Genomic DNA, 16553 nt, shown 5'->3' on the forward strand with positions numbered 1-16553 from the left:
CACCAAAACTTAAAAATAAGTCATTTAACAGGTATAGAACCAGCAGTATAAAAGATTTCAAACAGTTACCCTTAACCTAGGCATATCTGAATGCGTCCTATAAATTGCCTCAAACCAATTACATATTACAATGCTCCGATTCAGTTGAGTAATAAATATCGCTCAAAGAGCGTAAAATTGCTTGTATCAATAAAATAGTCTTTTCGTAAGAGTGCTTGGTCTATAACTTAGACTTAAGACTAGACATGAGCTTCTCCAGTTTCATGGCTTGCTGGAGGTTACCTTTGATTTTGAGTTTGCCCATCATATAAGCGGTAGCTGGTTTTAGCTTGCCGGCGAACATGTTAAAGAAGTTTTTGCTGTCCATAGTTAAAGTGGCGTCGGGTGTGCACGGCGGTTCTCCTTGCCCGCAAGCGCCCTTTCCACTCTTTAAGTCAATGTACCTTTAAAAAATTACACATATTGGTATTAAAATCTGTTTAGGTTACATAATAAAAAAAATACTATAAAGGGAAACTACTACGAAGGAATATTACAGTTTTTTCGGACTAAATATGCATTTATTTCATCAATGCATCTAGACGCCATGTAAGTAAATGACTTGTTAAAGTACCGTGTTAAAATAGTGTGATTAAACTAATTACATTACAGTTACATTGACTTTTTCTTTTTGTTTCTTGGTTAAAACTTACCTAGATGATAAAATGGTTTAAAACTACACATTAAAACAAAAATAATAACGCGACACTACATTAAAACTAAGTGGCACGTTCACCATCAATCTTCGCCCAAAACTAGGCTCGCAAACAACACGAAAAGTTATAGATAATAATCAACTGTTGGAAGTTTTCATTACATTCAGATAATTCTTTGGCAATGTTCGTATTGAAGCAAACCTCCATGTCACTATTTATTTTTATTATTGTTAAAATTTGTAATTAGATGGTGATATAGGAATAAGGTTTAGATCTTGTAACATCACGTGTTGTTCTTTGAATATGTGAAATTTCTAAGAAGAGTCTCTTTTGGTAGATTAGTTTGTGATTGATCACACTAACGGCTTCAAAATCAAAAATATGTCCTTCTTGAAAATGATGTTTTGCCAGTCCAGTGTTTGGGTTATCTCTATTTTCATGATTGCAATTTTGCTTGTGTTGAGAACATCTGGTTTTTAGGTATTGTCGGTTTTGACCGACATAACAAGAGTTACATCCCTTACAGGGTATTTTTATAGACAATATTACTCAGCACATCAACATCTTTTTTGCCTTTTGTTTTTGAAAATAGTTTAGATACATTTTTGGTATTGTAGAATGTAATTTGAAAATTTCTTGGCTAGTTGTTCTGATAGGTCTTTTATATAAGGTAGTTTGTAATATTTTGTGATCTCTTCCGTTGAGTTTTTTTGTTTCCTAGTTGATATTTGTAAATTAATGCTGTTGTTGACTTTTTCTAGTTTGTTGTTTATTAACCTATTGACCAAGTTTTTGGGATAATTATTTGCCTTGTTAAGTTAACCTTCCGATTATCAATATTCTGTTGCCAATATTTTTGCTTACTTAGTTTGAAAATTTTTCCACTTTCCCCTTTACCATTAAAAAAATGACTTACCATTTTCCTGCTTCGTCCCCAGTGACGACAAAAGCAAACACCGCCTGCGTTTTACTAACCACCTCGGGTGACAAAGTGGATTCGATGGCTTTGAACAGCTTTCCCACTTCGCCCACAGGCTCGGCACTGCTTTGTGCAGGTTTCGTATCACCGCCTCCAATCGAGGCCGGACCGGTCGAATCGAGGAAAAAGTCCGGCATCAAGTTGTTCGCGTTGCTCGGATCGCACGCGTATTGCACTAAATCGGTTATGCCTTCCGATTTAAGAATCTGATTTAAGAACACACTAATTTTATTTTATACATATTGAGCAAGAGAATAAAAAAATAATAGTAATCAACAAAACGGCTCTAGGCGTCTGCTCCGACAATAAAATGTAACAAATTTTTAAAATTGGTAATTACAACTTCTGTGTAAAAATTCTTGCTTCAGATAACCCTAAATCTTCAGATAAACAGCGAATTAGTTGCTAAGTTTTGATAACGCCCTGTATGTTGATTCTATTTCCACCACTATGTGAAAAATGAAGTTAGAAGCGAAGCAAATAGACCGTTATCTCAAAAATTACAACTATAAGTATCAAGAAATTAGAACTTGCATTTCAGATTGATTAAAAGTGCTTTTTTTGAAAACATTACTTAACAAAATCTTTCACAGGCTGCTTTGATTTGTCATATTTATTTGTAGTGGATACTACTACAGTTTTTGGGAGTGGCGAAGCCAAACAACTTCCTCAGCGGTAATGATTTTTCAAGCTAAACTGCATCAAGATAGATCACTCTGTATACTATACTTACTAGGACTTTTCGAACACAATTTGGACTCTAGTCAATGAACATACTTACTTCATCGTCAATGAAGAAATTTCCAGTTACAGATTTGCTGTCCTTAGTTAAAATGGCGTAGGCCGCGTCCGCGCATATTTCCGGTTTCCGGCATTGTTTAGCCACCTCCGATCCTCCCAACATGTCCATTGCGGCAGTATGAATTGCTAAATAATCATAAAATACATAAGATAAATTGATATACAATCGATTATGGAAGAAAGAAGAAACTTTCGTCAATGAGGATCGTTCAACAAAAGTAATTTTCATATAAGGGCACTTCAATTAGTTTTAGTTGTACAAGAAGTAGGTCCAATTCAGCGCAAATAGTATTTATGTCATTTGTGTCTCGTATCTGTTACATATGTAATTCATACGAATATAGCCACTTTTATTACTTTAGATTTAAGCCTACGACTGTAAAATTAAAACTTCTTCAAAAATGTTGTCTATTTTTATTCATAAAATATGCGTTAATTGTCACTTTCCAGATTTTTATCATTCAGATATACTTTTTTCATAATCGATTGACGCAATTTCCAGTACAGAACCCTGTAGATTTTTATAACTAAAAAGTTTGCAAATAAAAATCTAATCAAAGCACTAAAACAATCTTAATAGCAACTAACTGAAAAAAGTATTTTTCAAAGGTTATGTTAAATAATGTATTAAAGACTATAAATTACCTGTTCTGGGCCACAAAGCATTGACAGCAATTCCAAAGGGTTTGAATTCTTCATTCATCCCCAGTACGCACATGGACATTCCGTATTTGGCTATAGTGTAAGCCACATGATTTTTAAACCAATGCGGCTGCATGTTCAGTGGCGGCGACAGATTTAAAATATGCGGATTCTTGCTCTTTTTTAAGTATGGCAAACATTCCTTTGACCTGAGATATTTTTGACTTAAATTAGAACTCTACCACTAATAATAACATCAAAAAATAATAGTATAGTGTCAACTGAAAAATTAAAAACATCCTGTATTGAATTGTCTGTCAATGTCAAAATAACTGTGATATTATTAATATTGATTTTACTTACACAAGGAATGTTCCTCTAGTATTAACACCTTGCATAAGGTCATATTTTTTCATTTCCGTTTCGGAGGTCCCAGTCAGAGAAATGGCGGACGCATTATTAATAAGAATATCAATGCCGCCGAATTTGTTTACAGCTTCTTGAACAGCATTTTTCACTTGAGCTTCATCACGAATGTCAACGACACAAGCCAGACTTTTTCCACCCGCTTTTTCCACTGTAAAATTACATTAAAACTTCTGTGATGTAGTTTTAGTAGAATTTTAGTTAGTTGTTTGATAATTAATTGGAGGTATTTAAAAATAATTGGATTGTAATTAAATAATTAGGAGCACCATTTATATTGGAATTAGGATAAGAAAGTTGTAAACTTTGGTAATTCTTGCTTAAAAAAATAGCAGGTTTGATATAAAAAGTTAAATAACTAAAGACTATTTTTTATGGCATTCATTACCTTCTTCAGCTGCTGAATAAATTGTTCCAGGTAACTTGGGATGTGGAGTGGCCGTTTTGGCAGCAATCACAACATTAGCGCCATCTTTGGCCGCTTTGAGAGCAATGGCCTTCCCAATGCCTCTGCTGGCCCCAGTGATAAAAAGTGTTTGACCTGCTAATTTACTGCAAAAAAAACAATGCACAATTAAAATTGCTGATAAGACGATTATATATTCAGTTTAAAGGACATGTTGGACTTGCTTTTTGCTTATTAAATTATAATCAGGCACCAACCGTTTAAATTTGGATGTATTGTGCTGTACAAATTAAAATATCAATTAGTGATGATTATTAGAAACAAGACAATTAGACTATTATTATATGTTATTTCTCATTTAAGGATAAAAAAATCATAAATGATTTTATTCACTGATCTTCAAATCCAGGAAAGCTTAGAGACATCAAATCAAAGTGTTTCATGTTTGAAGTCTAGTCAACTCCTACATAAGACCTTTTTAAAAGTGTGTTTAGAAGGTGAAAGGCACTCTGTATTTCTTTCAACCAATCACTAAGTACATACTTTATTGTTTGAAGAAATATAAAAGAATCATATGTGGACAAAATTCAAATGATAACTTTACTAAAGTAGGGGACACCACATAATTTTAAAAACTCATCCATTGTTTGGGTTTGAAGAGTAGGAGTGCTTTTAGTTAAATTTTCAGTAATTGCAATGTAGTACATCAGGTAAACAGTAAAAAGATGAATAACAATTTACACTTTCCAATTTTTCAGAAATTTTGAAGGTACTTTAAGAAACCAAATATTTAGCCTAATTAGTTAGTACCACAAAACTAAAAAAAAACTTCTTTCTAATGTTAACAAGAGACTCTATGATTTAGGTGGGCACTAATTTAATAGAGACTACTACAAAGTACTTTTGTAGAGCTGAATTTTGTGGTTGTTTGTTTCATATTCAGTTAAATCAGGATGTACCTTTTACATGAATTAAGTAAGTAGTCCATGATTAATGAAACTTTCTACAAGTCATTTCTAAAAATGTTAAAATGGTGAAATGTTCTTCAGTTTCAAAATTTAGTAGGTCACAATACAAATTGTTCTAATTTAATTACCATTACCAAACTTACCCGGTATTTATCATTGTTACTGGATACTTTTTAACTACTTTTTGAATAACTAGAAGAAATAATTACAAAATTGGTTAAGGCACTATAATTAGGTAAAAATTAGCTGAAGTCAGAATGCACTTTGTTTTGCTTTAATATTACTTTTAAAAGCAATCGCCTAGGTTCAAAAGTCCAAAGTACGAGTGCTAGAGTTGAGTTACTTATAAACTGAGATTTGGAAAAACAAACAAAAATAAATATTTAGCTGCCAAATAAAAATTGTCGATTTGGCAGTTTTATTTTAAGGTTATGTTGTCACTGTCAACAATTTCTAACCAACAAAAATCTTCTTATACTATGCAATTTCACAGTTAAGAAGAAGAGGTGAATGAAAAATATTTTCCAACTTTTAAATAAAACTTCCGCCAAAATACTTTTGGTAGAAAATAAAAAACATTGGGGATAATAAAAGTATTTATTGCGTAACACCTTTTTACAAAAAATCGGTATCGCTAGTAAATACAATTTTTTTTGGTCGCGTTTGGTTAAACGCAAGTTTGATCCTAAAAACAAAAGGGGTACTTTTTTGTCAAAGAGAAAATGGCCAAATGTCCCCGTTCGGACTCCGTAAAATGTTCCGGACAGGGCACGAAACGTCTTATCCCCTTACGACTAGTCGATGGGGATTATTTCTTCTTTAACAAAGAATTCCACAATCTCTTCTTCAACGTTCTCAGTATCTGCGTCTAGCTCGTCAGTGTCCACATCTACAAAAATTACCAATAACCCTACAAATCCAAGAAATAATATTACAGCTATTACGATTTCTCAGAGCTAATCTTCTCGGTTTGCTGGCTTCCCAACGTTTAATCTGTTCTTCCCTGTACTGACTGAATTTCTCCATTAACGCGGCCCGTTTTTCGACAAGTTCCTTGGAAGCCTTCGATTGCCGCATGCGATCTTTGCTCTCAAATTGGGCGTAGTACCGCTTCAAGTTCTTCTTGATCTCCTTCTGCTGCTTCTCGGACAGCAGAGTGGGAGGTCTGGGACGCCACAAAATTTGAGCGAACCGTTCCAAGTTAATACGTTTCAGAATTTTGCCTTGGAACGACCACATCCAGTAACCTGCGCAGGATTATTTAGTGTCCAATAATGACGTGCTGGTTGGTAACTTACCAGTGTCCACTTTGCATTTCCAATAAGACACGGCGGTGAAAACGTAACGACCAGTAGGATCCCATTCCACGTCCGACATTTGGAAATGATCAGTAGAGTTCATGATTAAGAACTCGTTAGTATCTACGAACTCTAGAGAGCCTCCTACAATAAAATTGTTTTGTCTAAAGTCATGTAACAGATATGTTTACGTTTGTGTTTGTTAGCTAAAATTGTCGCCAATAAAATGTAAAGTTTATCCCCTGGGCTAGCGGCAGTGACGTAATAATGTCGTTCCTTGTCTATTAAGGTGGATTCATAGTTTTGTTTTCGTAAAACATAATTACATATAACGAGAAACATAAAAATAAGCCTTTCAATTCATAGTTTTGCCGTAAATCCGTAAAATGACTTGTAACATTTGGCAGGCAATATTGCCAGAAAAAAATAGGTTGAGTGGTTTATTTGGTGATATTTTTGTTTACATTTTTAGTGGCATTAGGATTTTTATTTAAAATGGATTTTGACGATGCTTTTATAGTGGCGGCTGTTGGAATATTGTGTTGTGCGTTACTAAAGAAAAGAAGGAGAAAAACTCGTCTGGAAAAAAAGATCAAAATTAGGTTTTTATAAAACATATTTTTTGCCAATGAAATCTAAAGACGAAGAAGCAGTTTTTCAAATAAAAAAGGTTGACTTTAGCATCTTTTAATAAATTGTTACATTTAGTTACACCAAAGTTATTAAAACGCAATTTGTCAGATGCAATAAATGCTGAGCAACGTTTGGCCATTACATTACACTAAGAACAGTCCGAACTATCCGAGTTGGAGTAAATAAAAGTATGCGATTCGTAAAAACGTAAGAACATTAGCATAAGAAATAAAAATAGTTAATTTCCTATGTTTTTGTGTTTAACGGAGTTATGTTCTTGTTTACGTTTCAAACTGTGAATGAAAGCATTACAATTTCATGTTTTAATTTTACGTTTTTATGTTTTACGTCTGTATGTTTTACAGAAACAGAACTATAAATCCACCTTTAGTTGTGAACTGATCGAGACGGAATTTTGACATCATTAACGTATGTTCTTTAACCAGTCGTTAAAATTCATTGGCGCTGTCTCCAACGCCATTTAAAAATTTGTTCATTAAATTTCATAATTTTCGTTGTTTGGCGTGCCTTGTTTGTTTCTTCGAACTTTTCCCGTTGCCACTTAAATTTATCGATTCGGTTATTATTTTGTGTGACATATTTGTGTTTTTCATATTTTGATGTCTAAACAATTCAGTGAAGAGCGAACAGTGGCTGATTTTGCGGCTGATAGATGTTTCATGTCCATGTGACATACAGAGAGATGCTGCTTATCTTACTTTGCAGGTTTACCATCAAGAAAATAACACACACTGTCCAGAATCACTACCAACACCAGCCTGCACAGTTAAAATAAAGTAATTGGTGCCACCGTATTTTTAGTTCTTTTTTATGAAATCGCTGTGAGATTGTTTATTTAACTTACTTTTACCAAAATAAGGGTAGATGAATCACTTTCGCAAGGAAGTTTTCCATATTTTTTTCTCGTTTTGAAATCTTAATAATTATTTCTACATATATCAGCCACTATGGCTAGCCATACATCTTTTTCAATACATTTACAAAAAATAAATATTGCCGCTTGTACTAATCAGACACTAAGGTTAGCATTGTCAACAGTAATAATTATAGATAGTAAAGTGTCACTTTGCATGTAAAAACTAAAAATACTTATTTAATTTACTAATTTTTAAGCTATTTAACGATTAAACCCTTCATGTTAAACGTCTTATATCGTTTTCTTGAACCTTCGGTTTGGCAATGTTGCACATATCCAGTAATAAGGAAGAGGATTTTTTCCTAGACTTGGTGTAAGCTGACCATTTTCAAAGCGTTTTTTTTACGATTCTTTTCCCAAAAAACAGCTTCATCCACCCTTTTTTGGGTAGAACTAAGTTAAATAAACAATCTGACATCAATTTAATCTGGAAAGCTCAAGCTGGCAACCGCGAAATATCAACGAAAACCTTTGGAACTAATCTAAGACATGAGTGAATTTCAATCTGACCTCACCATTTATTGCGTCACTGCCACTTCGGCTGGGATAGAGAATAGTTAGTACAACTTATTATGCGTTTTTGTAAATCCCAATCATTTAAAGAAGTATCTTAAAAAATATCAAAAACTACTTCAAAAATATCACATACACTCTAGAAGATTAGAGTTGATTTTAATTTGATTCTAATCCCCTAAAAGCTGTGGTATGTGACAGTTCAATAATACTTCAGTCATTAGCGAAATAAACTGCTCACAGAAACGATTGGTGCGGCATAATGACATGAATAAAAAATGTTTTAAAATTATATCAACTATCAAATGCAGTGAGTTGATTTTCAAGACATTTCCAGCAGATTTTTCTTGATCCTGTAATCTGTGAAGAAACCCCTTTGAGCAAAAATAAAAGTTTGGTTGAGGCACTTTAGATACCCAGACCGTTAAAAATTGCCAAAAATCGGTCTTATGAGCAGTTTAATACCAAATAAAATTCACCAAAAAAAAACACACACAATACTGAACTATACCAATAATTTCTTAAAAAAATTAATAAAAATATCAATAATATTGAATAATTATGACTATAATACAATTTCTGCAAAACTCAAAAAATATGGAGAAAACTTACCTCCATTAGTACCAACTCCGGCTAAAACTATAAATTGACCATTGGGAGACCAGAACAAGTGATTGCAGGCCCTCTTTTCGAATTTCTTTAAAAGGATAGGTGCCAACCCAACCCTGAAACCACACCAAATCAAAATATTGTACTCAAGTACAAAGCTACAAAAACATACTTGACTTCATAGAAACTGACGTTAATGTTGGGCGATTCCCCGTGGATCATCGCAAATTTGGTACCCACCGGTTCCCAAGCGAACGCCTGAATTGGTTCCTTAATTTCGACGCTGTCCACGGGTACCTGTTTCTCGCGCATATGGAATATCTCGAAATTGCAGTACATTCCAGAGTATTTCATTTCGTTTTTTTCTTTGCGCACTTTTGAGTATCGGTCGACTTTGACGCACAAATAGTCCCCGGACTTTTGCCAATGAATTTTACAGTCGGCCACGTTAAACAGATTTTTCTTTCTAATTTCGTTCCTGTTCGGTAGCTCTAGCAGAGTTACACTCGCGGGGACGTCTTTATCTTCGGCCACCCAGTATGCGACCACATTGTCAGTGGGAGACCTTAAATTTTTGGCTTTAATTTTATGTAATAAGTGACACTCGATTACTCTCACTAAATTTTGTGTTTAAAGTTAAAATTTAAGCTTCCCAATCAAAACTTTGTCCTTTAAACTAAATTTCTGCTGAGAACAATCAAGTGTATACCTGAATCTGTACTAAAAGAACCAAATTACCAATTAAAATCGCGAATGCCATTAATTTTAATGGACTTCTTGTCCAGAAGTCCAAAGGAAGGCGTCTTATAAATGGAAAGAACGTCATTACCAACTCTACCAAAGTATTTATCGTCGTGCGACCACCTAAAGATTGGCCACGTGGATGGACCTTCAGGACTAAATGATCGTTTTTCCACACCTCCTCTGTAAGACCACAAAAAAATATGAACATTTTCATCATCATTACACAACAATTATTTTTGTAGTTTAAAAATTTGTGGAGAAACTTGAAATGAAAAACACACTTTTAGATTGTTTAAAACGACTCTCTCTCTCTCAAAACTCTTACCGAATGTCCCAAATTATTATCCATTTCTGGTCGGGATTTTGTGGATCCCCGTCAGGAGAGTAGGTTACTAAATATTTTTCGCACGGCGAAAAATCAATGTACTGAACGTGCGGATGGGCGAATTTTTTGTATTGCGTAAATTTGGGGCCAGCCCACAAAGCCACACCCAGTTTGTGAAAGGTAGCCAAGTATGTTCCTAATGGGGACCATTTTACATAAGTTTGAGTCCAACTCTGAAAAATCATTATAATGAATTTAATACAAAAATTGAGCAATTAAATTAGTTCTACTAAAGTAAAAGTAGTACACTTAAGGAGAGATTAATGCACCAAAAAAAAAAAATTACATTTGCTACTATACCCTGATTATTATAATTTTAGTTGCACGTCATCAAGGTGAAAATGGGCGGCATTGTCAATGTTATATAAAACGAACCGAAATTGAAGAATATGATTTTACTTTCAAATGTGACATCTAATGTCAGAACCGTGTTTGTTTACATTTTGAATTGCATTTGCAGAAAGTTCTGTTTTAATTAAACTTTTGGGGTATTGGGAGCATTGACATATTATTAAAATGGACGCGGCGAAAGACAGAGAAGAACGAATCGAGATTAAACGAGAGAGACAGATCTACAGTACAGTATTACAAGCCACGCCCACCCATTTAATTGTATGTGTTTTCAGTGTCGTTGTTACTTTTTCAAGTGTATTTTTCTAATAGTTTTTTAGCCCTACCCTCAAAAACGGTTTTTTTAAAACCTAACCCACTGAACAATGGTTCAAAGTTGCTCTGCGTTCGGATGTTCATCCAAAAGTATTGGCGGGTGCAATATTAAGTTTCACAGGTATGGGGTTAGGTTAGGCCATTTTAGCATCAGGCAAAGTTCACTGAACTTGTGCCAAACAATCCTTCCAATTAGTTCATAAGTCTCTATTAAAGTGAATAAACATTCCTTAGGTTCGCTAAAGATCCTGTGCTTCAAAGAAAATGGGTAAACGCCACTAAGAGAAAAAACTTCAAGCCTAGCAAAACTTCAGTGCTTTGCCAAAAACATTTTCTTGAAAGTGATTACAAAGAAACTGTGATGGAAACTAAGGTTCTGAAAAAGGAAGCAGTTCCTTCTTTATTCAACTTTCCTGCCAAATTGATTAATACCTCAACCCCTACAACCAAACCTAGAAGAGTGTTAATTTGAAAAAGACAAGATGAGGAAGGTAATCATTAAATAGTGTTCTCAAACTTGGTTGTTCAACTATGCACTTTTATTTATAGATACATGTTTGTTGCCTTTAGCTAAGCAAGTAGCTGAGGTATGTAATTCTAATATAAATAATGATGAACCCGAGCAAGCCAGTACCCAGTACAGCCCTAATCAGTTTGGTAAGTTAAAGAACAAACATGATTCATATTGCTGGCAACATTTTTTCATTAACATTTTAATAATTTAGACATTACCACATCAAAGCCAGATAACAAAGTTATTCAAACCACAGCAGGGGAGAAAGGTTTTACTAAAAACACAGACTGTCCTGGAAGTGAAAAAATCAAGTCATAGGAAAAGGTATGGAAGTAAGGCTATATTATTGAGCAGTGTGTACCTAAATCCCTTTATAGGTATTGTTAAAATAAAACAAATAGGGCTTTAAAACTGAAAAAAGAGGGTTTTACTACTCTCTCTTTGAACACCATATTCTCGACCATGTTTTTAAGGTTTGCTGATTTATTTTAGAATCAGAGTTGAGCCAGTATTCCTTGGGGATTTTAGAGAAAAGGATCTTGAGTGTCCTATAAAGAGAAAACGCTATTGGATGCAAACTCAAGATAAACTAAAAATGTTGTCAAGAAAGACTAAAATTCTGCAGGCCTGTTTAAAACGACGAGAGTCTAAAATAGCCGGTATGAACTCCCTAGTTGACCATCTTAGAAAGCAAAATCATTTAACTTCAAATCACTCGACCGATTAGCAAGCGTGCTGCAGCTTGTATTGAAGTTGGTGGGGGTATTTTCGAAAATATTCTAAATTAGTTTAGTTTTGTTGTTTAGACCACAATTATTTGTTTGTATTGCTTTTGAAATGAAAAACAGTCATACAAAACTTAAGGACCGATTATTTCAGCAACGGTTAAGAATCGGATTAAACAATATGGGTTCATTTATCTTATTTTAACCTCCTGAACGCATTCCTAAAATATTTCCCTTTCCACCCGAAACACCTTGTATAAAATGTAGAATTAAAAAGCCATTAAACCATAGAAGTAATATATGACATAAAACTAAAAAAAAGCATTATAACTTTAAATTAATTTATGGGATTATTATTAAAAAGTATATTAAGATGCAATTGGATTTGAAAATAAACATTTTCTACCCCCAGATATGGATATAAATTCTCCTGTGTAGAAAACCATTATTATTAATAGTACCTATAGGTTATAAGGTACTTATAGATATAGATATAGATTATTAGTTCACGTTACACATATTATTTGTAAAACATAAGTAAGAGTGTTTTGTATATATATATATATATAAACCATCTTTATTTCCGAGGAAAAAGGCTATCGACCTACCGGTCTTTCTGCCAGAGTGTTTTGTATTATTGCTTAAAAAGGATTTGTAGACCTACCTACATGTAGATTTTCTTTTCTCTTTTTATATAGGTAGGTATATATTCAAATGTAAACGAATTTTATTGTTTATTCACATGCAGCAGATGAAGAATAAATCAAGACCATTATATAAATTATTTCAACCAGTTTCAAATTTCAATTAATACCTATAATTGAAAACTTGATTACTTTCATGTTTTATAAAACTTTTAAATATACCTATTTAGGAACTTATTGCGATAATGTGTTCTAGGTCTAGGCTTGGTTTTATGTACTTCCAATCTCACACAAGTATACATACAAGATCCTCAGAGAGAGTGCACTTTTTGTCTTAATATCAAATGCTTTTAAAATCATTTTATATTAAGACAAAAAGTACACGTCAATAAATAATAATTTTCTAATATAATTCTATGTAGATGTGACTTTAACTTGTAGTTTATAGTTGAAATTTATCAGTAAATTAGTTTAGAAATATCCAAAACTATTAAAACTCTATAAATAAACATTGATAAGTAAATAGCCCACAAAATTATTCCAAAGTACGAGCAAATACGAGCATGGTAGGAGCAGGCTACCCGTACTAGTTTCTCTCTCTCTCGCTCCACCCTCCGGCTCGCATGCTTAATGTGGGAGAGCGACTATAAGGCCGGTCCATATTTAGTATGTCAATGATTGGGAGTGAGGGAAACATAGTTTAAGCGTGATTAGGAGACCCTGAGGTGAGAATTTTGAGATTGATGTATTTTACTCAGCATTTGTGTATTAACTTTGAGTAATAATGGAGACATGTTTATTTGCGTAGATTTTCAGATAGGGGCTTAACAATTCAATGTTTTTTATTGGTTGAATAAGCTTACTCATGCTAGTAAATGGTAATACTTAGCTTTAGTACTGCAGACACATTTTTAGATCAAACTATAGATTATGTCAGCTTCTCACATAAATCTAATAGGATAAAGTTGTTTAGAGCCAGTATTCGACGGTTTTGGAATTGTTATATCAAAACCGTCAAATACTGACTCCAAACAACTTTATTCTATTAGATTAAAGTTGTTTGGAGCACAGCTATACGCGTATTTTTAAAGTCAACAGTTTAGGTATTGTTGCCAACACAAGCACCACAATTTTATAAAAAGTGTTCTTAAAGTGCTGATGAATTAATGGTGGATCCAACTGTCACTGTCTTTTAAGTCAACATAAATCTGTGATGAATACAACATAGCCTCAACTTTCCACCAAGCCTCAGAGCTGATGGATTTGTTGATTTCATGTTGGAAGTCAATTTTCACCAATGACAATGTAAGCTTTTTTGACGTTATGTATTAGCCTTTCCGGCATTTGTTATTGTTGGTTGTGTTTGTTGATTAAGGAAAATAGAAAAGGCATAAAATACTCAGCAAAGGTTCTTTAAATGTAAATCCCGTTTTTTAAGTCAACAAGAAAAATGTTGCCAACCAGCTCAACAGTTCCAACACAATCTCAACACTACTTCAACAAAACCATTCTCTGACGTCATTCATCACAACTTAGTGTTGACTTTAAAAATACGCGTTATGTGACAGGTTGTTGGAATGTTGTTTGTCCACAAGTAAACCGTTTAATGACCACAGGAACGTAAAATAGAATCACAAGTCACAACAAATTTTAAAAACGCTGATATTAACGTCAAAATTTGACACTTTGAGACGTATAACAGACGACAACATTGCGCACTATTGCCAACATATTTTAAGGCGGGTAATTTAAATTTCCGTATCTATGTAATGTTATTGTCCAGTAAGTTTGGTTGGCAATAGAATCACCTATGTTATGACGTGCAACTAAAGTTATAATAATCAGGGTATATATAAAAAAATCAGCTGTTCTTAACTTGCAGGAAATATTTAAATTAAAAATAAACCTTCTAATGATGGATTTTACAACAATATGAAGATGTGTCAAAAACATGAAAATCCTGCAATGCATTTTTGAAAAAATGCAGTGTCTTCATTTATTTAGAAAAAAATATGTCATTTGGATCAAACTATGTTCAGTTCTTATGGCAAGACCCTTTAAGGTAGTGCCTTATTTCAAGTAAGTTTGAACTATAATGATATCTGTTATTTTTGCTGTAATTAACAATTTTTGGGACCTGAAAAAAGTAAAATATTTCAACCTTCTAAAGATGCCTTCCAACAATTTGCAGATGTGTTTTATGAGAGTGGCTTCAAGTAAATTTGAACCATAGTGATATTTACTGTAATTAAAGCTTTTAGGAATTTGGAAAACATGAAATATTTAATTCAAGATTTAATTAAACCTTCTAAATATGACTTTCACAACAATCTAGAGATGTGTCAATAACTCATTATCCTCTGGGAACTGAATCAATTGATAAAAAAAAGTACAAAAACTGAAAATTTTACACTTCAATCATATAAAATATTCTCAGGATAATCACATCATATTGTACCAGAAGAAGGTAGCAACATTATTTTTGATATTCCTGTTACTTCATCTAAGCTTTATCTTTAAATGTGCCTCTTGCAAATAAGAATTCAAGAAACATTTTAGTTTCAAATGGCCAGAGCTGTAGTACATGATATAAAATACAAATATAAATACCTGAAGTCATATTCTACATGTTTCACTTAAAAAGTGTTTAACTATGTATAACTATAAACTATACAGGCATAAAACAAGTAAAAAATAATTTCCAATGTTAATCTTTTATGTCAGAATTTTCCTGGTCACCCAACACCAAATATGATATAATAATAATTGTATACCTATACTTTTACACATTAAAGCTTCCAAAAAAGTATGTAGAATTTTATACCCTAAAGAGTGCAAAATATGCACAGATATGTTATTGCAAACACAAGAGTATTAGGAAATACTGAAAACATAATACTTACACTGCGTTCCTCAACAACTGAAGGTTCAGGCAAAGTATTCTGCCAAATCTGGACACTTTGACCATTGTGTGTCAAAACAGCATACTGATCAAATGCATCAGGCTCCAGCAAGAAGTAATGCAAATCAGCTTGCCCTTCATAGGGCTCGGGCTGTGGCGGTTCCCACTTATCAGGGATGTCTTCAAATTTAGCAAAATCAGTGAACAAGTTCACTTGAAAGGTGTGTTGCTTATCAAGTTTAAAATTGTTAGTGAGATTGACTGCTTCTAGAGCATGAGCTGGATTGGAATACTCCAGAAAAATGTAGCCCTTAGTGGTGCCTTCTGAGTCTACTGGGTAGTGTTCATTGACAATGTTGCCAAATTTACTGAAAACTTTGTTGATCACTGATTTCAACTTCTCAAGTCGATTGGGTCCTACTTGTGGAACTCCATCAACCACAATTACGCTCTCGTAACCGTCAGTCTCTTTGGGCTTTTGCTTCACAATGTCAGGAAGCAATTCTAAAGAGGAAAGAAAATAGGTTAGTTGGCAATGTAAACATATGCTAACCTAGCACAAGTGAATTTGGTTGCCAAATACTAAGTTAGGCCCTTAATTTAGCTTGTCAGATGAAAGTTAAGTCTACAATACTTTAATCCCCTTGATTTGTCATCACTAATGGGAAAAGGAAAAGAAAACCTAACCTAGTAAAGATGTTATCAACTAAAACTTACCCGAATCGGAAATATCGTCAACGAACCCTTCGGGATCACTGAAATTGGGCTCTTCACCGTCACCGATCGTATCAACTTCATTGTTTTTTGAGCTTTCCTCGCTTTTATCCTCAACTTTTTTCTTGGCCATTTCGGCGAGCCCGCACGAGGAAAACTTGGAGACCTCAAAAAGGTTAACCAAACAGTTAACCTCCTAAAATGACAACTGATAGACCATGATAGACATTAACTGTCAATTATATTTTATTCACTCATATGAACCTCGTTCCTCTTTTGTATTGAGCTCTACAGAGTTAGCCTGTGTGACGTCATGATGACGTAAATTCTCAAAAACCTAATTTAATGAAAT

The 16553-nt window shown here is 33.6% G+C and overlaps 3 protein-coding genes across 6 annotated transcripts; 1 reads left to right on the forward strand and 2 right to left on the reverse strand.

The window, feature by feature from the left end:
- Positions 1 to 9: 9 nt before the first annotated feature.
- Hsdl2 (Hydroxysteroid dehydrogenase like 2) lies at positions 10 to 5310 on the reverse strand. Its single transcript, XM_081995383.1, has 7 exons — positions 5061 to 5310; positions 3932 to 4095; positions 3481 to 3694; positions 3121 to 3326; positions 2456 to 2601; positions 1612 to 1880; positions 10 to 443 (listed from the first exon to the last, which is right to left on the reverse strand). The coding sequence occupies exons 1-7, from the start codon at positions 5072 to 5074 to the stop codon at positions 221 to 223; spliced, it is 1236 nt and encodes a 411-aa protein (XP_081851509.1). The 5' UTR covers positions 5075 to 5310; the 3' UTR covers positions 10 to 220.
- A 190-nt stretch (positions 5311 to 5500) lies between these two features.
- eIF3b (eukaryotic translation initiation factor 3 subunit b) lies at positions 5501 to 16386 on the reverse strand. The gene is made up of 9 exons (XM_081995372.1): positions 16205 to 16386; positions 15489 to 15991; positions 9977 to 10209; positions 9646 to 9831; positions 9080 to 9472; positions 8911 to 9023; positions 6216 to 6359; positions 5862 to 6164; positions 5501 to 5806 (listed from the first exon to the last, which is right to left on the reverse strand). The coding sequence occupies exons 1-9, from the start codon at positions 16332 to 16334 to the stop codon at positions 5712 to 5714; spliced, it is 2100 nt and encodes a 699-aa protein (XP_081851498.1). The 5' UTR covers positions 16335 to 16386; the 3' UTR covers positions 5501 to 5711.
- LOC145740065 (THAP domain-containing protein 1-like) lies at positions 10524 to 11905 on the forward strand. Of its 4 annotated transcripts, none has more exons than XM_081995403.1 (6): positions 10532 to 10648; positions 10700 to 10823; positions 10937 to 11193; positions 11252 to 11359; positions 11428 to 11540; positions 11709 to 11905. In XM_081995403.1, exons 2-3 carry the CDS (start codon positions 10753 to 10755, stop codon positions 11172 to 11174), a joined length of 309 nt encoding a protein of 102 aa, XP_081851529.1. In that variant the 5' UTR covers positions 10532 to 10648; positions 10700 to 10752; the 3' UTR covers positions 11175 to 11193; positions 11252 to 11359; positions 11428 to 11540; positions 11709 to 11905. The 4 variants fall into 4 exon arrangements, with proteins under 4 accessions (XP_081851530.1, XP_081851528.1, XP_081851529.1 ...); XM_081995405.1 differs by having other exon boundaries at positions 10708 to 10823; XM_081995404.1 differs by having other exon boundaries at positions 10524 to 10823; positions 11428 to 11593.
- Positions 16387 to 16553: the final 167 nt, after the last annotated feature.

This window comes from Ips typographus, linkage group LG1, assembly GCF_016097725.1.
Source record: "Ips typographus isolate SLU linkage group LG1, UJ_Ityp_2.0, whole genome shotgun sequence".
NCBI classification, from domain to species: Eukaryota; Metazoa; Arthropoda; class Insecta; order Coleoptera; family Curculionidae; genus Ips; species Ips typographus.

Bases quoted from the DNA above. Each gene is read 5' to 3' on its own strand.
- LOC145740065 (XM_081995404.1), top strand. From the start codon at position 10,753: ATGGTTCAAAGTTGCTCTGCGTTCGGATGTTCATCCAAAAGTATTGGC. The intron at 10,824-10,936 runs GTATGGGGTTAG...AACATTCCTTAG, and splicing joins TGCAATATTAAGTTTCACAG to GTTCGCTAAAGATCCTGTGC.
- eIF3b (XM_081995372.1), bottom strand. From the start codon at position 16,334: ATGGCCAAGAAAAAAGTTGAGGATAAAAGCGAGGAAAGCTCAAAAAAC. The intron at 9,832-9,976 runs GTAAGAGTTTTG...GTGGTCTTACAG, and splicing joins ATAATAATTTGGGACATTCG to AGGAGGTGTGGAAAAACGAT. The intron at 6,360-8,910 runs GTAAGTTTTCTC...ATTTTATTGTAG, and splicing joins CGGAGTTGGTACTAATGGAG to GAGGCTCTCTAGAGTTCGTA.
- Hsdl2 (XM_081995383.1), bottom strand. The intron at 3,695-3,931 runs GTAATGAATGCC...GTAATTTTACAG, and splicing joins TTATTCAGCAGCTGAAGAAG to TGGAAAAAGCGGGTGGAAAA. The intron at 444-1,611 runs GTAAGTCATTTT...AATTTTTTAAAG, and splicing joins GGGGACGAAGCAGGAAAATG to GTACATTGACTTAAAGAGTG.